The sequence below is a fragment of the Artemia franciscana genome, chromosome 13 (assembly GCF_032884065.1).
Source record: "Artemia franciscana chromosome 13, ASM3288406v1, whole genome shotgun sequence".
NCBI lineage: Eukaryota > Metazoa > Arthropoda > Branchiopoda > Anostraca > Artemiidae > Artemia > Artemia franciscana.
The window spans coordinates 48,342,439-48,367,484 of record NC_088875.1 but is presented as its reverse complement, the minus strand read 5'-3'; the positions used below and the strand labels follow the sequence as shown (position 1 = coordinate 48,367,484).

General features: G+C 34.9%; 1 protein-coding gene across 1 annotated transcript; it reads left to right on the top strand.

The window, feature by feature from the left end:
- The first annotated feature begins 577 nt into the window (after positions 1-577).
- Positions 578-24,522, top strand: LOC136035031 (uncharacterized). The gene is made up of 6 exons (XM_065716623.1): positions 578-746; positions 6,701-6,970; positions 9,139-9,536; positions 13,056-13,237; positions 14,716-14,917; positions 22,344-24,522. Exons 2-6 carry the CDS (start codon positions 6,702-6,704, stop codon positions 23,873-23,875), a joined length of 2,583 nt encoding a protein of 860 aa, XP_065572695.1. The 5' UTR covers positions 578-746; position 6,701; the 3' UTR covers positions 23,876-24,522.
- Positions 24,523-25,046: the final 524 nt, after the last annotated feature.

Sequence of the window (25,046 nt, the reverse complement as noted above, 5' to 3'; positions counted from 1 at the left end):
CGAAATATTTAACACCTTCAGGTTTCGTTACTATAGAAAATCATAGGTTTTACAAAGTAAACCTTCAGATCAATACAATAACTATCGGCGAAAATGGAACAATAAAATATGCTTGATGGTCTATTTCCATCGAAAGTCAAACTCCAGAATTTTAAATATTTGGATTCACAATAAAAAGCTATCACTTTGATGTGAAGTTGTCGAGATTCAGATTTTTATTCTTTCACTATTGAAAAAGGTCAATCTTTAATTGCCACTTATTAATATCAGCAATCTTTTTTTTATTCCGGCCTCATTCTCTAGACAAAATTACTTTGGAAAGCCGGGATAGGGTCATTCAGCCACAGATTCGAAATCATCTTGCCCCTTTTAAGGGTCAATAGCTAAAGGTAGGCAAGTAACAATGGGTGCACAATCATGTTTGTTTTTTTGTTTCTTATGAATTACTTTGTGCCCCCATATTTCCAGAGGGGCCATACCGATCCCCACTCCCTGTAGGTGCCTATGATTTACAATAAATGGTAGCAGCACTGTACAACGCTACCTGTTTATATATTTTTTGCGTCAAAACACATAGAAAATGTCGAACCTACTTTCCATCCAAATACGAATGGAAACTTTTCCTTGTGAATTTTCGAAAAATATCTCAAAGGTTCTTTAAGTAAAATTAGAATTATATGTCTTGCAATGCACTTATGTAATATTTTCATTTGATAATTTGGTTTCCTGAGGAGCCAGTAAATAAGGTATGACATTGGCATATTTGAATAGGCTAAATGGTATAGACAAGATCTGCAGGGTAGTTACTCAGCTCTTCTTTCTAGCAAGTCTCATATTTGAAATAATTAGTAAGAAATAGTAAGTTTTTTGAATGTTAACGAATATGTTAGCTGAAAGAGAAATATTGTTTACCATTTTACTTGCCTTTCACCACTTTTTCTAGCCTAGGTCAATCTTTAATCATTACTTCCATCAAAAGTGTATTTCCATATCCATGAATCTAGACAAGGAGAGAAGGCTAGGATGGGTATAGCCTTTTTTCCCTCCCAGACCCCAGTTTGCCTCCCCCCCCCCAAGCTGAAATTTAGTTTCTTCTCAAATCTTGTTAAAACTAAGATAATCTACATAATTCAAACATCAACAGAAATAGGTCAATTATTTTAGTTTATGTTTATCTTTATAGTACTATAAAAGTTTCTTTTGTAGTACTAGATAGTACCTTTATGGTACCAAATGCCTTATTCTTTTTAGTTTTTACTTTGATTTTCACTTGATTTAGAATTTAGCTTGCTCCCAAGCCAATTCCATCCCCCCATGATTTTGATGAAATTTACCACTGTATGAAGAACTGTTTAGAAACCAAGTGTTCTGTTAGTATTCAGTATTGATGAGATAACACCTAGCTTATATTGGGTATTAGGCTATCACCTATCTGCATTCACATTGGTGAAGTCATAATTTTTCCAAGTGAGTTCTTGACATGAGTGAACTTTAAGAGGATTATACATTGATATCCAGTTTGCTTTGAACTTGACCTAGATTTTGATAATTCATTAATTCAGTGCTTTTGCTTGAATTAATTATGTGGATAGCCATAACAAGCACTGATAAAAAGCCTAAACTTACCAATTTACCATTCATTTGCAAAGGTTCTAATCTGTCAACTTGTTTGGCCAGTTTTAAGTGAAATAAGCATGAACAATAGCCAAGCAAGCAGGGCTTTTGTCCATTTAGTGCAATTTAACCTTGGCAGCTATTATTGTGCTATTACAGGAAAGGATAATGTCAGTCACCCAGATTACTCTAGAGAAAGCCCTTAAGGACTTGTCTTTGAAGCTTGGCTTGTGGCCATTTCTGCATTGCAATCAGAAATTAAAGATCAGTTATCTGCACAGTTCACTGAAATGAAGTCTGAAATTCAGTCACTGAATTCAAAGCTCTTGGAAAAGGACAAACTAATCTCTGAACTGAACTTGAGGATTAAACATCAGGAGCAATAATTACTAGAACTAGAAGTTAAAGACCAGCTTAACCTTGTTGTACACAGTTTAGGAAAAGAAAAAAAATGGTGAAACCCCTGAGCAAAATCTTCAGGATTTACTCAGAAGTTCTCTGTAGATGAAAGAGTTTATTCAGATTACTAGATCATTCAGAGTCAAGCAAAAACTAAGCAATGTTTCTGTTTGTGAGAATGCCAAGAAACCTAGTTCACTGCCTGTTGTCTTCTCTTGCAGCAAGGAGTAAAACATTCTTAATATCATGAAATCAGTGGATAAACTAAAAGGTTCAGCACTGCACATTTGCACTGATTTACCATCCACCATAAATGCAATTAGGGCCCAACTAGTTGCCAAAGGTAAGGCTTTAAAGGACTAAAAAAATACACATATGTACAACTAAGGCATATTGGTGCTCCTCTTAAGTTGGAGGATTGCAACACATCAAATGAGCAGTGGTTGGACATTTATGACAGTGACTAATCTAATTATCATTGTGCAGGCTGCCAAAGGTTTTTTTTCTGTCATGTTAGCCACCTTCAAGGGCTTAGGTGCATGGATCCCACTGAAAGGAGAAGAGCTAGAAGTCTGTCAGATATAATTGTGCTTGCTTGAGAGAACCCAGTAGCAGTAAGTGTTGATGATGTTAGAAGTGAGTGGATACTGCTGCAAGCCAAGAACTCAGTAGAACCAACACCATTGCTTGTTCACTACTACTGGCTTCAAATCTTCTCCATGATGCATGCTTATGGTGGACAAAAGTATATGCTTTTGTTGAAGCTTTTGAAAGCTGCATTGCATTATCACATGGCAAAGCTTATGTAGATTGGTATTTTTTCTCTTGGGAAGACTTATTCTGTCTGACAGACCCTTCATGTCAGAAAGAGTTTAGAATGTCAAGCTGTGTGTGATTGACAAATTTAACACATATGGAGGCAAACACAAAGTATTTCCCATTCCCAAAGAGTTGTTGACATTGACTAGGTTGGCTTAATCAAAATACTAAGACTATGTGGAGAGCAATGCTACAGAACAAGCTTCTGGACAAAGTGTCCAAGAGAGAGAAAGGCAGCTAAACCTAGTTAATATCTCTATAAAAAAAAGAGCTAGATAGACTTGAAGAATCATTGCTAGAAAAGGGGGGGGGGGGGGCTCTTAAAACAAAAATGAGCAATTGTTGATGCCCTCTTGAAAAAGACCATTGATCACTTACAGAGATTTGGGGCTTTGAAGGATTTTGTGGACATTGCCTTGGCCATTCAAGAGATTGTCATGAATTTTTGAGAAGATGAAAAAAAGTATGATAAACCTGATAAGCAAATTGATCAATATCTCAAAGAAGTGAATGAGTTAGCTTGCAAGCTGAAGTCTTATGGGCTTTTACTTGTTTCTAGTCTTGAAGTGTATCAAGTGACCCATCTCTATGGAAAATGAGTTCCTTCCAAGGCGCGCATTAATATGATGATTCTTAAGGTGACTTGATCACCACTTCCTGCCAGAATAGGAAAATCATTGTCTGCAATTTTTTTGTTCTTTTATGTCCATTCAAAATTTTTACATAAAAAATTCAGCTCACATAATTAAAAGACCTTGAAATAAAAAAGACAAGATTTTGGCGAGTTTCGATGCCATCTCTGTGTGTACCTCCTATGGTATCAGAAAATGTGAACTTGCTCTTTAAAGAAAACTAGAGACCAAAAACCACAAATGACTATTAAACTTTAGATATTGAAACTATTGTACATCTTCCTCACCCTTGCAATGGTTTTTCCTTATATTTACAACATAATAATCGATTTTTTACCCAAATCATGGGTCTACCAATGAGCATTAGCCTGGCCCCTTTTCTGCCCACTTTTTACACAGAATATATCAAAAACTGCACTGAAGAGTTTTCCTCTGAAATCCCATTTTTGGGGGGTCTGTGGATGATTTTATTTCTGTTTGGGTTCATGGAAACAATTACCTATTTTTTTGGCACATCTTAACACATTTGATTCAAATCTTCAGTTCACATTAGAACTTGAAGAAAATATCAAATTTCCTTTTTTAAGATGCTTTAGTTTCCAAGAAGTCTCTGAGCCTTGAGTTTTTGATATATGGGAAACTCACACAGATTTATTGATATTTGTATTTTTCTTCTCCCCCCCCTGTGTAAAAAGAGGAGTGGGCATTTTCTTGGTTAAATGTACAATATGGATTTGTTCTGAAGCACAAATAGTCTCAGAACTTCAATAGCCTAGCCTACATAAAGGACATTCTGCTTTGTAATGGATATCCCATAAGTTTGCCGAAATCAATTATAGAGAAAAGGTCAAAAACATCAAAGGATACTAAAACAACACATTCTCTAATTGAAAGTATCTCATTGGTAGGCAAAAAGAAAAATTTTTAAATTTTGCCCCATTTTCAAAAACTGGGCAATCAACTTAATTTTTTTTTTTTTTTTTAAGACATAGCCTGAACTTAGTATTCAGTAACTCCAATAAACTACAGACTTTTTAAAACTCTGGGAAAGATAAAATCAGCCCCATACTGGGGAGTGGTGTTTAAAGGATCCCCTGTTCTTGCAGTTGCTTCTATATTGGTAAAACAAATCAGCAATTTGGAGAGTTGTTGTTGGACCTTCAATTGACAAAGCCATGAAACTGTGCCAAAGGCCTGAATTTTGATTTCGCCTTGGCACAACATGTGCACAACGACCTACATTATTTCATTTTGTTTAAAAATACCTCCTTGATTGCCTCTGTTTAAGGACTATTGCAAGTTTTCAGAGAAATTAAGTTGAAATAAAGAAATATATACACAAAAAAATTTTCCCTTAGTAAACATACCAGAAAAAGTTATTTGACCCCCATTATATACCAGACTGGGAAAGCAATTGACTTTTAAAAATGTATTAAATAAAATGAAATCAGATTTAGTTTCTTGAATAGCCATTCAATATCAGATTATTTTTTTCTCAGCTATCCTTTCAGTATTATATGGAAAGGGTTTATTTTCATTTTAGTGGTTGTTCTTTATGTTTTTTTTTTTTTTTATTTTAATGACTGTTTTTTACAGTCTTAAATATAAAAAAGAGTTACCCTTTCACTGTTGTGTAGAAAGGTTCTATTTGAAGTTTGGTGGGTTTTTTTAAGGTTTGTTTTTATTTTATTTTAGTGGCTGCTTATTTATAGTGTTTTACTACTTTTTATTTTTGCACTGAGGGCAGCTGAGCAGAGATGTTGGTGGAAATATTTGTATTGCATTTTTGCTTTTCCACTGGCTGGAATTGCTCTATTCTTTCTTCTACTTGAGTTTCTTTATTGTCTTGTTTAGAATGTTTAGAGGGGGCAATACTCAGTAGCCTTTCTCTTGTTTGCAGTAATTTCTGTCTGTTGAAATTTGACTAGATTAATTATTATAATTTTTACTTATTTTAGGATTTATTCATTTATCTGTGTTAGTATTTGCTATCTTTATCTTTTGGTGCTATTTTGATTTCTGAAGTGAAAAGACATCAATTTGCTTGGCGATCATTCATCTAGGGTTTTATCAAGTTTTTATATATGACTTCTTTGAAAAACTCCTTTTTCAGAAAATATTTTTTAATGAATTTCTTTTTGTTTTTAATGCGAAGTTGTTATTACTGGCTAATATCATAAATACATATTCATATGGTCATTCGGCAACCTGGATGCACATAGTGTTCTTAGATTTAGTTCAAAATCTCCTTTAACAATTCCTGAAAGTTTCAATGGAATATGCTTAGCATTTCCTGAGATATTGTGCGTACACCTTTTTTTCAGCATGTTTGCATATCATATCTTTTGATTTTGTTCAAAACTCCCGTCAACATTCCCTGAAAGTCTCAACTTAATACCCTTAGCTGTTCATGAGATATTGTAGATATGCTTCTCTGAAATCCTTGGTGCAAATAGTGTCTTGACTTATCTGAATAGCCCCTCAACATTCTCTCAAAGTTTCAGCTTAATACTCTTTGCTGTATCTAAGATATTGCAGATAAAGATAATTTCTTAAACCACATGGGCCAGCCATAATAAAAAGAAAAAGCGATCAAAAATGTTGATTTCTTTGAATTTTTTTGTTGCGTTTTAAAAAGAGAGGCGATCATTTTCTCGAAATATTTGCTTTTTTTCGACATTTTCGTTTGGCCTTAAAAACCCCATTTTTGATTGCTTTTCTCTCTATCATTTCAGATATGCCCTTTTGACAACCTGGATGCACGTAGTGTCTTTTGATTTAGTTCAAAGTCACCCTCAATATTCACTGAATGTTTCTATTTAACACTCTTGGCAATTTCTTTGATATTACAAAAGCTCCCTTTTTCCATTATAAAACAAATTTTTAAACAAGTCTCTGGGAATCATTTCATCTCCATAGGCATATTCATTGGACTATTTTGACCAAAATTGATATCTTAAAATTTTTATTGGATGTCTTTAGAAGTTATGGGGGGAAGTGTATGGGAGGGGGGCTGGATGCCCTCCAATCATTCCATACTATTTAAAAGAATGCTAGAGCTTTCTGTTTCAAATCAAATGAGCTCCCTCCAAAATTTCTTCGACCACCTCTTTCATATGAAGTGGCTCCAGAAAAAAAAACATTGAAGGATTGTAACAAACAGGTTACACTAGAGTATTATTTCTGATAAAAGTTATAGTTGAACCATAAATATATTATCTCTGTTTTATTTTCAGTATGTCTTCAATATCAAAGAAAGTAACAAGCCTAATAAGGCAATTATCATTTTCATCAAATGTAGATGATGCAAGTGAATCTAGCAGCATAAGCGAAAAACGTCGAAAAAATCAAGTATTTCGAAGTAAAAGTGGTGGACACATACCCTCTAAATCAAAATCAGACGAAAGTCAGAAGAAAAAACATTCTACATCAGATAAGAATAATAAGAACCCCTCGTGTTGCCATGCTGGCGTGGGGTCCTGCTTCTTGTGCTCATATTTATCCAGGTACTCCTTTTTACTTACTGGTTATGATTACAAATGCATACACCATGTTGTGTATCAATGGCATAGGCGTAAGATAAGATTTGTCTACGAATAATGACTATCACATGCTTAGATGGGACAGGTTCACTTTTCAGAGTTAAGAAACACCACACACAGATAAGATGTATAAAAGGATCGTTTAGCTCCGGAATTTAACGTGTTGAAAAGGTTAAAAACAATCAAAATTAGTAGAGTTTGGAAATGGGACTCTTGTGATTTAAAATCAAGAATAAAATGGCTATACAAAGGGAGTTAAGAATTTTTAAGATAAACATTACACTGTGAGTGGTAAAAGTGGGGGGTTGGAAGGAGATTCACTTATCAAGAATATTAATTAAGTACAAGCAAAAAGATCTTTTTCTGGACAGACAACATGACAACCTTTTAAGGCCAAATAGTCGAATTCATATGAATTTTAGTGTGTGGTGTGCATATTTTTGAGAATGGCTCTGTGTATGCAATTAGGGATATCAGTACATTTTTCCAAGGGAATGGGTTGAAAACGCACAAAAAATGCACTTTTAAACACACGTATATGTGACAGTTGAACAGAATTTAGATATGACAACCATGTCAATCTGCCATGTTGTAGAATGTTGACATGGTTCTCACAACCAGTGGGAGTTTACAGGTAAGTTATCCTCACTCTGAGGGTTTAAAAAAATTTCAATCCGTAGAAGAGTTAGGTGCTAAAAGTAACTTTTTCTTACTTTCTTTGTGCTAATCACCCTCACGAGGAAGCATTTGGGCTGGAATATATATTGAAAGACTTTATCTGCCAGTCAGTTACCACATAGAAGGGCCTCCTTATTGAAGGCCCTCAGTTACTGGAATAACTGACTATCAAAGGGAAAGCATATTTTCCAACTCTTGGGTAGACATAAGTATGGTTCAGATATCAGCAGTGTTTTTTTTGGGAAGGGAAGGTTGGAAAACTAAGAAAACCTAACTTATAGGTCTAGTTTTTCCTGTGTTGGTCTTTGGAACTGAGCGTATTTGAAGGGAGGGTCTTTCTTCTCAGTGAAAGTATATATATAATATGAAAGTATTAGTAGTAAAATATTAATGGTGCCTAGCCTGTATGTTGTAAGTTCTAAAGTTTTGATGAGTCTCTATTCCTCTCACTGATCGATATTCTAGTAGTCTACTGCTATCGTTGAAAAGATTGTTCACGTGACTAGAGAGGGCATAGAATGGTCCACGTTCTAAGATGTTTGGATTAAAATAAAACACCTAAAGATCCTCCAGTCATTGCTGGCGAATAGGACGTCAAATCAACGTTTCAATTGCTGGATTTTTTTTTTTTACAGGCACAAGTAGCAAGCCTGTTGCCCAACCTTGCGATAGGGGGGGGGGGGGGGTTATATGTAAATGAGTATTATATTTATTCATATATATATATATATATATATATATATATATATATATATATAATGATGATGATGATCTACTGTATATGGTAGAGTTTATCTGCTGTTGACGGCAATTGTATGTGTGACCGAAATATCCTGAGACTTATTTGATGTTTCACTGTTTGTATTGAACAGTTATTTTTACTATGTTAACACTAGGTTGAAGTTTTAGAATTTCAGTATATATCTTTTTTAGTTTTACTATGGCTGCTATTTTTAACTATGCAGAAGTTTAAACATCAAAACACACACATTTGACAGTTAATTCTCCAGATTCCTGTAGCTAAAGGTCCATTAAGATGAAAGTTCGAATCTTAACAAGAATTTTTATTATCAGTAATTCTGTTATCTATCTAGTACTATTAAGTGTAGTAAATGTATTGAATAAAGGTCAAATAAACTGAAAGAAAACGTAAAAAAAGAACTCATGGACCAAAAATGAACTACATTATGCGCTCTTTGTTTCTTAACGGGTGTCCTCGCATCGAGATGCCTGAATAGCCTAGCCCCCCTCCCTCTTTTTCACACGGGTGCCTTATGGTGCTAATAAATTTAATTAGATCTAGGTTCATGTTGTTTGTCCTCTGCTATAATGTCTGTGTACTTCATTATTGGAGATTTTATTCATGGTTCAAAACTATGGATTTGTGTATGACATTAATCAATAGTTTGTTTAATGTTTAGTTTATTGAAATATGTTATAAAATTTTATTTTAGTGACCAATCAAGACCTGATCAGCCTGTGATTACCTACGGTAAGACTGGTGAAGATTTGCCTCGTTTGAAGATTGCTCACCTGAAATCCCGTATTGTGGCCACTCAAACTGGCCCAGATAAAGGGATTGAATCAGTCAATCCTGTCAATTCTCACTTTACATCTAAAGAACCTGATATCTCTTTTATTGACTTGGATAAAGACACTGACACTTCTACAGTTACGAATAAAATGGGAGGGTTTAAAACGGACCAAAATGAAAATCATGACCTTTTTCAAAGAACTCTTAAAGATGATGGATTTGTTGGTGGTATTGAAAATTGGACTTGTCCATCCGAAAGAGCTTATGGAATTGCTGTATCATTGTATGAAGTTAATCCTGTAACATCCCTTCAGTCTGGTGAGTTAATAATGTTTTAGTTTTCTAAATTTCTTTATATTTACTAAATTGTTATTTAAAATTTTTTAATTATATTTAAAGTTTGATGAAACACTTTTTCATAAGATATTTTGATTCAGTTGGCTACCAGATTCGTGGGAAGAGAAGTGAGATTCAACAGGGCAGGGGTTTCCCCGGGAAAACCTAGAGTTTTCTATCACAAATATTTTGTGTATAAACTTTTTAGGATTTTCCGTACTTATCGGGCAGAAAATTAAAGAATAAGAAATATGCAATAAGTTGTACCTTTGCTATTAATAGTTGGCATATATGCCGGATCAAGTTTTCAGCCGTAATTGCAGCCTAGCAAAAAGCAAACCACGGTTAGTAGTAATCCACAACATTTTTTTCTTTTTTTTCTAATTTTACTTAAATAACAGCCAACATTCCTAAACCAACATTCTTTTTGAGCATTGTTATACAAAGAAAATATATAATCGTCTCTATTAAAAAGAACACTAGAACATATGGTACAAGGGCGTGTTCTTTTGAATGGCGGGAGGGGTGCAAAATAAAGCAATCTATGTCATTTTGCTGGATTTAGATGAGGTTTGCTAGGGTAGGCTCAAAATTTTTGATCATAGTAGCATGTGATACTAATAAGAAAGAAAACTCAAGTCTGTCTCGAAAAATTAAGAACAACCAATGCTATCTGGGATCATTCAGTAAAATCATACCCTTTATTATAAAACCCCAAATAAAAAAAAAATTTGTTGCGATGATTTTTGTATTAATTTTTTTACTGTTGCTTCAAATCTGACTGAATATGAGAGAACCACATTTGCTGAAAGGATACAAATGATGTCTGTATAGTTTATCTGTATAGTTTATCTTGTTAGTCTGCATAGTTTATACTAGGCTCGTTCTGACTATTTCATAGTCAATAATTTTAAAGTCAAAGAATCGGCGTTCTTCCAAAAATTTCAAATTGAATTCTTGTAAGTGCAGAACTTTTATATTGAATTTCAAATTTAATATAAAGGAAAATAAATTGAAGAAAAATGACATTTAATGTTTATAATTTTTCTAAGCGCTAATGTTTTTAATTCCTGTTAGACCACCAAGGTTTCCTCTCGCTTTGATTTGATGCATTATTACCAAACAAAATAAAAATAAACTCAATAAGCTTAACCAATCATAAATGAATGTAATTTCCAGGGCACCAATTCTTCCTCGATGCCCTGGAAGCTGTTTGTTTTAAGAACTTACACCGACAAACTATTAAATCGAACGCATTAATCGACTATCAAATTAAATTGTGATGCACTTTCTAAATGACCGCTACAAGAGTTGAAGTCAAACGCATTAATCAACTATCAAATTAAATTGTGATGCACTTTCTAAAATGACCGCTGCAAGAGTTGAAATCAAACGCATTAATCGACTATCAAATTAAATTGGGATGCACTTTCTAAATGACCACTGCAAGAGTCGAAGTCGAACGAATTAATCGAATATCAAATTAAATTGTGATGCACTTTCTAAATGACCGCTGCAAGAGTCGAAGTCGAGCGCATTAATCGACTATCAAATTAAATTGTGATGCACTTTCTAAAATGACCGCTGCAAGAGTTGAAATCGCACGCATTAATCGACTATCAAATTAAATTGTGATGCACTTTCTAAATGACCGCTGCAAGAGTCGAAGTCGAGCGCATTAATCGACTATCAAATTAAATTGTGATGCACTTTCTAAACTGACCGCTGCAAGAGTTGAAATCGCACGCATTAATCGACTATCAAATTAAATTGTGATGCACTTTCTAAATGACCGCTGCAAGAGTCGAAATCGAGTGCATTAATCGACTATCAAATTAAATTGTGATGCACTTTCTAAATGACCACTGCAAGAGTCGAAGTCGAACGCATTAATCGACTATCAAATTAAATTATGATGCACTTTTTAAATGACCGCTGCAAGAGTTGAAATCGAACGACTATCAAATTAGATTGTGATGCACTTTCTAAATGACCGCTGCAAGATTCGCAGCCAAACGCATGAATCGACTATCAAATTAAATTATGATGCACTTTTTAAATGACCGCTGCAAGAGTTGAAATCGAACGCGTCAATCGACTATCAAATTAGATTGTGATGCACTTTCTAAATGACCGCTGCAAGAGTCGAAGTCGAGCGCATTAATCGACTATCAAATTAAATTGTGATGCACTTTCTGAACTGACCGCTGCAAGAGTTGAAATCGCACGCATTAATCGACTATCAAATTAAATTGTGATGCACTTTCTAAATGACCACTGCAAGAGTCGAAATCGAATGCATTAATCGACTATCAAATTAAATTGTGATGCACTTTCTAAATGACCACTGCAAGAGTCGAAGTCGAACGCATTAATCGACTATCAAATTGAATTATGATGCACTTTTTAAATGACCGCTGCAAGAGTTGAAATCGAACGCGTCAATCGACTATCAAATTAGATTGTGATGCACTTTCTAAATGACCGCTGCAAGAGTCGAAATCGAGCGCATTAATCGACTATCAAATTAAATTGGGATGCACTGCAAGAGTTGAAATCGCACGCATTAATCGACTATCAAATTAGATTGTGATGCACTTTCTAAATGACTGCTGCAAGATTCGAAGTCAAACGCATGAATCGACTATCAAATTAAATTATGATGCACTTTTTAAATGACCGCTGCAAGAGTTGAAATCGAACGCGTCAATCGACTATCAAATTAGATTGTGATGCACTTTCTAAATGACCGCTGCAAGAGTCGAAGTCGAGCGCATTAATCGACTATCAAATTAAATTGTGATGCACTTTCTAAACTGACCGCTGCAAGAGTTGAAATCGCACGCATTAATCGACTATCAAATTAGATTGTGATGCACTTTCTAAATGACCGCTGCAAGATTCGAAGTCAAACGCATGAATCGACTATCAAATTAAATTATGATGCACTTTTTAAATGACCGCTGCAAGAGTTGAAATCGAACGCGTCAATCGACTATCAAATTAGATTGTGATGCACTTTCTAAATGACCGCTGCAAGAGTCGAAGTCAAACGCATGAATCGACTTTCAAATTACATTGTGATGCACTTTCTAAATGACCGCTGCAAGAGTCGAAGTCATTATCCGCGAACGCATTATCCACTGTTCTAAGCCAGCTTGTAAACACTAATAAAAAGAAACAGAATGTGAAAAAAGCATATGAATGTGACGCCATTCATATGAAAAATGATTTTCCAAAATTAAGGCTCTAAACTAATTTTATTCGAAATCTTGCCCTGTTTAGATAATTTTTGCAAATCAGAAAGTGTTACTATTCGAGAAAAAAATCGAACACGGATATACACAATTATTGCTTGTTTACTAAGACAGATAATAGAAGTAATATTGGATTATTAAACAAGTGCCATTTATTTTTGAAGCTCCATCCCTTCACTCTTATCTTCTTCCCATGGTGCTGGTGCCGCAATGACTATAGCAGTTATAGGCATTTCTTTTACAGGTGACCCAATAGCTGACTCATTTGCAGTTTTGGCTCGAGAGAACAATGCCATCTTAGCCGTGGCTGATGGTGTTAATTGGGGTGAAAAGGCTAAATTAGCAGCTCGGTGTGCTGTCTATGCATCTGTTCATTATCTCAATCGGATATTGTTTGAAAATGGCCTAAGAAAATTAACTACTTCTGTAAGTCGTTTTTCTTGGAATTTTGTATTTAAAGAAAATCAGATGCATAGAAAAAGATTTTGTTGATATAATCTCTCGTAACCACCTCTAGTGTACTCTATTATCCTCTTCTGAATTTACTCTTCCAGTATAGTAGGCAAGTAGACGCTTCCTATGCTCTTTTTAAGTAAAAATTGTCGTCAAGTCAAACCAAAAATAAAACAATGTTAATTTGCTCTCATTAATAGATAGTTATTAGCAGACATATATACAGATTCGAAAAACTGTCCAGAATTAATTTGTTTTGCACCGAATTCATATTTAGCTCGTTTTTTTCACCAATTCATCTACTCCTATAACTTTGACACCTAAAATCCTATTTGCAAATGTTGTGCTTTTCAAACTAAATATTATTATAATTTAACCGAATTCGGAATCATTAATGTTAAATAAATAACCTGTGGATATGCTTGTGGGGTAAATCGGCACGTATATACAATGAGCTTAAGTATCGATCTCAAATTTGAGATCGAAACTTAATGGGATCTCAATGAGATCAACTTTGGCTCGTTTTTTCACTATTTCAGGATGATCTGAAGTTTGTATTTAGTTTGTACGAAGCTTGTTTTTTCAAATCTAGCCAGTCTGTAGCTTGCATTTGGCTCGTTTTGGTACTAAGTCAGGACTTATCTTGTTTTCGTACCCACTTTTCTCGGGTCGCCCTTTTGCCTTCCAATCATACAGATTAAAAGTAATTGTACGATTGGATTTCAAACAAATTCAAAAAGAAGAGGGGGTGAAAAGGGTACAGGCATCTGTCCTCATTTCATTTTTTACCTTAAAAAAAGACACGCGAACTTACAGTTTCCGATCGAATAAACCTGCTTTCGAAGTTTTTATGACCATTTGTTCTATACGAACTGGCTGACAGATTCTTCCTTACTAAATACCGATTCGTCTGTGATAAATATATATATATATATATATAAGATTTTGTCATTTTTTGGGAGTGCCCCTCCCCCTTTATTGAAAATCAGACAAATTTTCTCAGGCATATAATTTCATGGACAGAATAAGTATCTGTAGGGCTAGCAAGAGGGGGGGGTGCATGTGCCCGATATTATGTTACAAAGTTTAATTGCAACATACTCTGAGGAGGATGGTGTTTTTTTGTGTGCTTCTTATAAACAAATTCGTAATAATAAATATAATAATATAATAATGAATAAATAGTAAATATAATAATAAATATATTATTGTTGTGTATATAATAAATATATTATATATTTATTGTTAAATAGTAAATATATAATATAAATAATAAATATAAACAAATTCGATTTATAGTAGATTCAAATCTGGCGTTCTTTTTGGGACACCCTAAATATGTTTCTTTTGTGTTTTTTTTTTTGTTCTCTACTCCACTGTTATTTAGTATTGCATTGTTAGGGTTATAAATAGATGGGTAATATGTCGATTTGATATAATATGTTTTTTAGGACCTATTTACGTCTCTGTTGCAATCGTTTGATGCAGCCCATCGTCTAATTCTTCTTGAAGAAGCAGCGTTGACTACACTCGCTTGTTGCATTGTTGCACCTCTTGACCGGTCTGACGAGTATGTTGCTTGTATTTGCAATGTTGGTGATTCCCTGGCGTATGTTTATAATCGGAAAACTGGCGTGAGAGAAATTACGAAAGGTAAATTTGGTTTTGAATTTTCAGGGATCTCAAAAAGTAAAAATTTAGTGCCCAAAATAGGGTCGCCGAAAAGCCAAGACTTAGTTCCATAAAGTGTCTTTCTGCCAATTAATGGGATGTCACAAATTAAAATTGAGTGCCAAGAATGGGTTTGGTGCTAATAAAGGGGTGCTCTATCAGTTAAAATTTATTGTCAAAAGCACCTCAGGAATGTCATGTCCTAACCAATTTGGTCTGCAAAAATAATAAAAAGATTCCAAACAAATGGGCCTGAAGCTATTGAAAAAGACAAGAAAACGGAAAATAACGTGACAAAAAGCAAAAAAAAAGATTCTCAAAGCAACGGATCTAAAATCAGTTGAAAAGACAAGAAAAGAGAAAAATTGATTTTACGCCAAATAAGAGTGTTATTTTTCTCTTTTCATGTCCTCTCCAGTTTGGGGCCCGTTTCTATAAAAAAAACCTTTTGTTTGTCGTCGTATTGTTCAGTTTGACTTCAATTATTTCAATTTGATCTAAAAAATTAGTTTCAGAAAAAGACTAATTCTTTGCAATAATAATCAAAATGCTTAGAATATGAAAAAGAAATATTAAATAAACATAAAAGGTTAATAGACGTTTTTTTCCCTCTTCACATATTTACGAGGTCCGTAGATTCCAGGGGAGGGGGGTGGTGCATTCACCTCTCCTTCTCTTAATTTCATACAATAAATAATGAGTGTCTCCATTTAAATTTGTTTGATACGTACAAGCATGAAGAATTTGATTTAACGTTTCTTTACGTTTTAATTTCTCATTTAGAATACCGATTTCTCATAGGCGGACCTCACTTTTACTCCAAAGAAATGTTGGCAATTGACAAATAAAATTGATATTAAAACAAAAAAAAACAAACTGATAAATATATTTTTTCGTGTGCGGAAATTCTTCAGTGTTATACAAGACGAAATTGGGTTTCATAGATCCTTCTTTATTTGGCTCTCTATACAGATTTAGATTTGTACTAGTATAAATAATAATCTAATACTCTTAAACATTTGATACTTCATATTATAATATAATTCATATAAGGAATTATAACTTCCTTATATAATATAACTCATATTCATATAAACGAAGAAGAAAACAATTATTGTGATGAAACAGATTGCAAAAAATGTCATGGTAAGACTGAAGAAAGAAGCAAAAATGTAAATGGAAAGTAGTAAATAGAACAGAAAGCTCCAGAAAAGGGCTGCGGATTGACTTTCGTTGTTTTTTTTTGTGTTCAGACTAGGCAATATAAGTTTGATAAACTAACTGGACAACCTTATTTGAATTTCATAGTTGAAATATTAACTGAGGTTTTAAACTTAGAACCTATTGTAACCTTGTTTAACTTATTATTTTCTAAATTCGTTTGATAAATCGTTCAAAAAATCGCTGCAATAAATTGAAATAAACTAGAAGTAATTAGACGTTAATCCTTACTTCAACACCCTCTGTGTACCTGAAATGGTGTCGATTTTAAAGTTATTTTCTAGATTTCTCTTCTTATGATTTGCAGAATTTGTGTTGCCCTTCGATTCTAAAGCCATTTAATTCTATTTTAATAAAAAAAAAAACCATGGAATACTTGTTGCGTCCTGCTATTTAGTAATAATGCAAGGCATATCTCTTGCGCTTTCTAGATATATTTTGTTTTATCAGTTTTAGAATTTATGATGGCCTTCGATTCTGAAACCATTCAATGAGAATGATGGCACATTATCTCTGCCGTCCTTTATGCTAATAAAACAAGGCGTGTCTTTTTTTTCTTCTTCTTCTTTTAGCAACTATTGTTGCCAAAGCTTTGTTTTAATATCCACAAAGAATGAGAATTTTTTAGGAAGCTTTATTGTGTAATTTTTTTCTTTTTTTTAGTAAGATTGTCGAGAATTCTAAGCGGGATATTTTTTTGTGCAAATTAAAAAATAATTAAATTTTTCCTGGTTGTGTTGCGGGAGCAAATTCTACTCTGTCCTGGCCTTTTCTTTATCTTTTTCTATGCATCTGATTTTCTTTATTCCAAAGAAGTTGAAGTGTCCAATATTTGTGGGCTTGATTGATGAATATGGCATTACATTTTTGAGAACTATGTATATCTTTTGCCTTGGGCCTGGATTGCTCTTTTTGCTTGTATTGTAAGAGACAAGATAATTCTTTGTTGATAAAACGACTGTCACGAGGAAAAATAGAGAAATTTTTTATTTTAATTTAAAAATTGTTAGAATCCGAACAAGAATCACAAGTATAACGCGAGTAAAATAAGAGAAGCAATTAGAAACAGTTGATTACTCCAAGTGAAAAATTCGGTGAAAGTTATTAAAACCTTGAAAGTATAATTGGAGCAAAGCCAAGATTGATAGTCTCTGTGAGAGAGAAAGCTGGCATAGCTTTTTCAGAGTTGTAAAAAAAAAAATCTTGAGCAGAAAAAAAACTAGAGCTCAAACTATGTTGCGCCCCCCCCCCCCCCGCTAAAAATATGAGATGTGACAATAATTATTTCGACAATACCTGAACAAATAAAAATAAATGAAGCAGTTCTATTTAGTTTAGAACAGATTTCGAGAATCATTAAGGTGTCTTGTGAAAACGGAGTGAAACTATTTCGCAACCCCTTAGCTACAGCATGGATCGGTGAGTAAGTGCGTACTGAAGGGGAGTTTCAGTGGCGAAGACAGGGCTTAGCGAAATACATGGTTAGTGACTTGGCAAAAGGCAAGCAAATACTAGCCCTCCTTTCTTTTAAGGTAGTAGGGTTTGGAGTTACAAGAAGGAAGGACTATGACGTTTTACTTCTTTGTAAATGATCCTGAGAGCGAGTACTTCAGAACCGACTCAATTTTGTTGCTAAGTTCGCTAAGAAAATGCGGTGGCTAGACTAGGCATGCGGATTTTAATAACAGCCTGACTAGGGACAAGTGAACTCGGAGGGACTTCACCACAAAACACGGAGGCACGATTCAATTTATACAGAAGTTCAAACAAGGATAACGAAGCATTTGCTTGTTTGGTGATATTTAAAGCATGTGTATCCTGCTCAAGATCATTGGAAATTGTGACACCAAGGAATTTAACTTATTTTATTAGAATTTTGGATGGGGTAGGGTCTAGAAAAAAGGGAGTAGATTTTGGGAAGTTTATGATGTTTCATTTAAAAGTACATGGTTTTAGGTTCTTAGCTTCATTCGAAGCAAGAGCACCTGCTAAATTTTAAGGAGGTCACTTAATATGTCTATGACAAACTTTGAGGACCGACAAGTCATCCACATGTCTTCATCTTTGAGGGAACTCACTACCAATTTCATTAACAAGTGCTAGAAACAAAAGTGGTCCAAATAAAGTTCCTTGAGAAATTCAACAGTAAATAGGGAGTGGATCAGAGAATGTGTTTTTGTAAGCTGAAGTGGAGTTTTATAGTCCATGTCTTAGAGTCTGAGTAGAAGCAGGGAGATTCTAGATACTACTCTGAATAATTATCAGAGATTATTCCACCAACTTTTTGTTTCTTTTAATCATTTTTTTTTTTGCATTTAAGTGGAATGCTTCATTCAAGCAGGGGGTAGTTTCCAATTGGGCAGATTGAAAAGTGAAGGTGCTTAAGATGTAAGGCGATGAGAAGATTCGACATGTTAAGGGACGTGAAATTGTCATTCCATAAAGACACATAGAAAAACTTAGAGACTAAAATAAAACCATATTCCAAGGGTCCCGGAAGTGCTGTCATTTACTTATACAGCAAAAGTTATTTCTCTTTGTAACTTTAGCTAAGCTTGCTATTTCATTTTCTGTATTTTTGGGCTGAGCTAGGGGAAGGGTACCTAAGCCTTAACAGTTCTCTTCCCTAAGAAAATCGGATATTTAGTCATTTCTTTGTAGTGCTATTTGAATTTCGGCCCACAGCAAGAAAAAAAAAACAAGAAAGATATGATTTCTTTTATCTCTGGTCAATAATCCTTGAAGGGTCGATGAAAGAATATTACGCTGGGATCAATCGTGAAATAATTCCATTAATGAGATACGCTATTTTGAAACTGCTGGTCAACTTGGTGCGGGGTATATCGGGCTTAAAATCAGTTGATGACAGCACAAAAACGAGCTAAGTCCTGATTTGATACAAAAACGATGCAAGTCATGAACTACCTCTACTATTGCTACTAATAACTCACCGCAGCACCAAATTGTCTGAGGCCAACAAAACTAAGCACGCTCCTCCTCCATCCTAATCTACTCAAAGCCTCCCTCTTTACACCTTCACAGGAAGCTCCTGTTTCCCTTAAATCTTTCCTTACGACATCCTCCCACCCCAACCGAACCGAGGACGACCTACTTTCCGTTTAGCCTTAGGCGGTTGAGAGGCACAAAGTTGGTTTGCGTCCTCTCTAATACCCCCACCACTAGCTTGTCAGAATAAAGATAGGAAGAATTTTTTTCACTGACCATCCTGAATTAATGGGTCAAATACCTTGGTCAGTTGGTACATGAGAATGATGATTTTCATAGATGCACTCCGCTTTCCTGACGTTTTTTTGTGATTTTGCTCAGCTCCATTTGAAACTTAAGGGGTGATCGCCTGATGCCAAGGAGAGAGAGGGATTAATTTTCAGAGGCGTATGGTGCTTCACACGGTGGAATCGAGGTTGTGCTTATATATGGTGCTTATCGAGTCCAGCTTATCTTCCACACTAAAATGTCTGGATTCGCTTGAAATCTGGTAGCAAAGTACCATCAGTCAAAGGGACTTTAATCAAGACGTTTTAGACCATTCATCTTTACAGCCCAGGCATTAGTAGGTTTCACAATTGCATTGTTTAGGTTTTCCTCCTCTGACGGAGAGTCACTTGCAAGCAAGAATAATAAGGCGTGGTCATCTTCAGGCGGCAAAAATTGTATAATTAGGAGAATTAGTCTAACTTTTTTTCCTTTTCAATGCATACTATGATAGAAAAATATGTCTTTCTCTAAGTTGTTTGGCAGCGATTATAATTAATAATGCAAGGGACTGAGTATGTTGTATGTTGTTTGTATGTTGTTTTAGTAGTAGTAGTAGTAGAACAATTTTATTAGAAATAAACATTTCTTAATCAATAGCACAACATAAGCGAAGCTTGCGAGGTTTATGTGGCAACAAATACTAGTTAGAGACAAATTAGGCTACTGTAGCCTTAGCTTGTGTATACTACAAATATAGAACTAACAACATAGATTTGGCTAGGTTGTATGTTTTGGGGTAAATTAATATAGCATTGGCTTGTACGTTTGGTGCATTTAAAAACTGGCAAAATTAATTGGGTCATGAAATAGAGAATAAAGATGGTTTTAAACAGAAACAGAATATTTTGAGACAAACCTTAAGGAATGTGTCATCATTTTGCTTATTTTTTCTTTTACGGGAAATATCGTTTTAAAAGATTTAAGGGGTTCACAACTACAGCGTTTAATTGTTGTTTAAACATTTTTTTTTGGCAATACTGGTCAAACGGGGTTGCAGCACTTCGCAAATTTTGAGGTATTCAGATTTTGTTCAAAATTCCTTGACGTATTTTCTTTTCTTCTCTCATGTTTAAACAGCTTTAACCTGTTTTTGTGTAGTTTTAGTGAATGATGTTCTTTAGTAGATTAAATTGGTATTTGTGAACGAATTAGTTTTAAAGTTGCGATGGAGTTTTTCACGAATTCGTTAAAGTCGCGAAAAATATACAAATTATGTAAATATCATGGAAAATAAAGAAAAAGTTTTTGGACAATTTTTTTTACGCGGAAACTTTGTAACAGAAGTGATGTCGAGAAGGATTCAGAATTGACCTTACTTTAGTTCAAAAATACCTTCCAAAATGTGTAGCAGTCCAAATCCTAATGAATATACCTACACACAAGTTCAACAGGGGTTTGAACCCCCCTCCCCCCGAAATGTTTGTCTGGCGCGTAAAAACGTAACAAAAATGAATATAAACAAATTTTTAATATGTTTTTAAAGTTTTTTTTGTAACCCTCCCCCCCCCCGAAAAAACCCTGGATACGGTCCCGCCTGTATAAAAATGAATGCAATGGTAAATTCCTAAATTTGGCCTATTTCATTTTTTTGATATTTTTTTTTTATATATTTTTTTTTGATATATTTCTATTGTTTGATATTTTAGTTTCCATTCAATTGTCCTCCTTTTTACTTTCTGAGGGTTTTTAGACCACCACCCTCCCAACTCTAACCTTTAAACGCCTTGGTAAAACTGAAGCAGGTAATGTATGTCAATCCCGAAGCTAAAAGGTGCTTTAGCTTTTTTAAACAATTTGGCTAGTGGAATAGAATTTAACTTTGGGAGGCAGAGGACAAGTAATGATATTTTAAAGAATAATTACGGCGTTAATTAATTGATGGACTGGACTCTAAAAGGAGTTCAAAAATAGACACGAAAAGTAAAAGAATAAAGAAACAAAATAACGGATCTGAAGGAATAGTTGCAGTGTTTGTTAAATTCGTTTTTTGCACTAAAAATAAAACCTCACTAGCAAGAGATATAACTGAGACAATATTACAAAAGGGTATGACCGCTATAGCTTTTAGAAGGTTTAGTGAGCGATAGTCCTACCTCTGTTGAGGTTTGTTTCTGTTACTTTTAAATGGTGCGGGAGGGTGTCGTAAGAAGAAATCGAAGGGAAAGGGGAACTTCTTGGGAGGGTGTCAGAAGGAAGGCTTTGAATGGATTGGGATGGAGAAGGAGCGTGCGTATCTGTGTTGGCCTCAGGCGGCTTGGTGCTGCATTGAGTTGTCAGTAATAGTTGTGGCAGTTCCCTGTAACGGTCAGAAATCTTATATAATAATTTCTCATTCACTATTTTAGGTCCGTCCTTTTTAACCATACCTGTAAACAGGACTAGAGGGTAGGGGTGATTCCCTCCGCTAGTGATGTCTACTTCTTTTCTCGTAAATATTAGAATATTGTTTCCTACAAACAGGTTTTACATTTTGACCCCCCCCCCTCTAAGAAAAATCCCACCCGTACCCGAAGATTTAAGTCTCTGTGCCTTTTTCTATAAGTGGTTAAGTGCTCTTAGTTCGAATGTTTGAGTGTCCTTATAGAAGTGTTTTTAGTACCTAAATTGGGTATATTGTCATGTTCGCCATAATTACTGAATGTGCCTCGTCACATTCACTACCAGCTTAAACTATAGATTGGATTGATCGGTTTCCTTGTACCTTATTGGTTTCCTTGTTTACCTTGTATTTCTAAGAAGTTATTGTTTGTGCAAAAGAAGTCGTTAAGAAAAGTTAGAAAAAAAAGAATCATATTTCAATTGTTTCAGTCACCTGTATAATTCATGTTCTATAACATACTGTCTTTTGATTTTCAGCAGCCAATGTTTTGTTCATGTACTTTAAAGTATTATTCTCTACTTTGTGTTTCAGGTTCTCATAATATCGATTCTGCGCGAGATATGCGAGACGCTCTAGGGGCTCTAGGACCCGTTGATGGACAGAACCCTGAACTGAGCAACCTCACCTGCTCAATGACAATCGTGGAAAAGGACGATATTATATTTATGACCAGTGATGGCATATCAGATAATTTAGATCCCGTCGTTGGTAAATTTGCATCAGCAGATAAGAAGGAGGAATCTGACAAGGCAAAATCAGGCAGTTTTAGTTTGAAAAGAGAGAAATTGGGTAGCAGCCTTAAAAGTGTGAGCCCACTGCAGCGGCATGACCTGACTTCGCGAAGAATAGAGGATATTCTTAATAATGGAATTGATGGATCAGGAGAAAGTTGTAAAACGGCAAAACAGCTTTGTGAAATATTAATCGAGTTCGTACAGAGGCTTACCTCTGCTAAACGTAATGTGTTAGAAGATAAAGATTTATACTATGATGCAGAAAATAAGCTATTAGATGCAAAAGAACATAGAAATAGGAGAAAGCAAATTTGCCAACGAATTAATATGATGCCTGGGAAATTAGATCATGCCTGTGTTGTTGCTTATTCTGTTGGTGATGTGTCCTGTTCAGCGAAACATAATATTGTTCCATCACCCAAAGCCCGAAAAATTCCTGAGCAGGTGTTTCCTATTTTAGAACTAGCTGGAAGTAATAGCACGATCTATGATAATCTTACAGACCTATCACTGGATAATGCAGTTGGTCCAGCTCCAATTAAGTGTGAATCCACCATCCCAGTGAAAGAAGAAATAGTCAAGAAAACTGTACTGTCAACTAGTTGTGTCCAAGTGCCAAAAGATATAAGGTACAAAAATGCTTTACGAGGTAAGGAAAGTACACCCGCTTCAAAAAGTGGAGCTCAGGAAAATAAGTCTTTAATAGTAATGGGAGGAAGAACGGAAAAAAGCTGTAAAAGGAGTGAAAACAATTTATCTGACAAACTTCAGTTATCCACTGCAAAGGCGTCGAGTGGGAAAGATGCCTGTAATGGAATTCCAAGTCCCGTCTCTTTAGATTATAAAATTCAAAGGTCTGAATTTGCTTTTGCTAGCGGTCCAGCTGCCTCAGGATCAGATGAATCCCATTCCGAGATTCATTGCTCTAAGACCAAAAAAGAACAGTTGTTAGATAATATGGATGCTAAGGAACTTGAAGCAATTAATCAAGCTCAATCGCAGGACAAAAATAAGGACACAGTTTTACGGGGAAAGAGTTGTCTGCCAGCTGAAGTGCAATCTTCAATTGATGATCTTGTTACAAAAAGCTCAATGAAGCCGACTATAAATGAATTAAGCTCAAAAGCTAAAAATACTCCTGTTGGAGTCCTAGGAATTCATCCTCAAGTTGAACTAGAACAGGAGTCGTTATTATCTCGTTTAAGTGCTCAATTTTGGAATTCGGATGCAACTGTCAATAGCGTTAATGTGATTGCACCTTTGGGTGTAAGTAGTCAAAATTCATGTAACTCTGATGGCTATTCAAATACTAAAGAAACAACAGTCTAGTAGATATAATGAATTCGGTGTGTCGTGTTTCCACAAAAAAATCTAATAATAGTGAATGTGTCCCTTGAAACACTAGAAGAACCGTTTATATGGGATTTTGAGGGTCACAAACTGCAGAATATTATCTTCTGTCTACTGTCATGCTATAAACTGACTTGCCTTCGTGGTTAAATGTGTCACTTAACTCATATTATATTTTAATATGAAACATCTTTACTAAGGATAACCTTTCAATAAACCTAGATGGGAGGCAGGGCTATACCCAAAATTTCAGTCATGTTGGAGTTGGCATTACAAAGTCAACATCATGCCGATATTTTACTATTTAACATTTATTTTTGCCTTTTTATGTTGACTCAAATTAGCATATCGAACGAATTGTCTGACGGCTGTTCAAATGTAATACTTTAATTCCGAATTAAAAGCTAAGGTAAAGTATATGGAACCAGACATTTCCCTCTAAACCGAACCTGGTGCCTGGCTCTTCAGACAAGAAATACAGTGAGGGGGGAAATGCTGAATTATCCCATTATTATCTTTTTTCAAATAATTGATTGATTCTAACGCTCTTTATCATTCTTGAACACAAACTAACCGTCATTTTTAGCAAACAAATCTCACTTGTTAATTAAAACAGTTTTTAATGGCTTTTTTCTTTAAACTAGGGAGAAAGTTTTATTTGAAATTTTTTAATGTCAAGTTGAAATATTTGCGGAAATGTAGAGGAGTAAACTGTTGATAATACCTTTGGAGGACTATGGGGTCTTGAAACCCTCCCGTTTACGTCCTAAAACAGCATTTAATTACTAAGTTGTGGAAACCAGCGAGAGTTGTATAGCGGGTTCACAATGGGAGTCGCTTGTTTTGGGGACACTGAAAGCTGGTTGACATAAGTTCCTTTTTTTTCATCAAAATATTAAGGCTTTGGTTACTTAGATTTAGCTTTTGGCATTCGTACCTGAATGAAAAGTGTCAAAGAGCAGCCTAAATTCTGCTAGCCAATAACTTAAACAAAATATTACGTCGGTCTTACTTTTACCAATAGGAGAGGACCTTCATGAGAATTTGGATGATTTTCTCGGCCTTATTTGGTTTATGGAAAATGCATCAGGACCACATGGTCTGTACGCTTGATGCAAGACACCGAACATGCCCTAATCAAAGTGGGTGC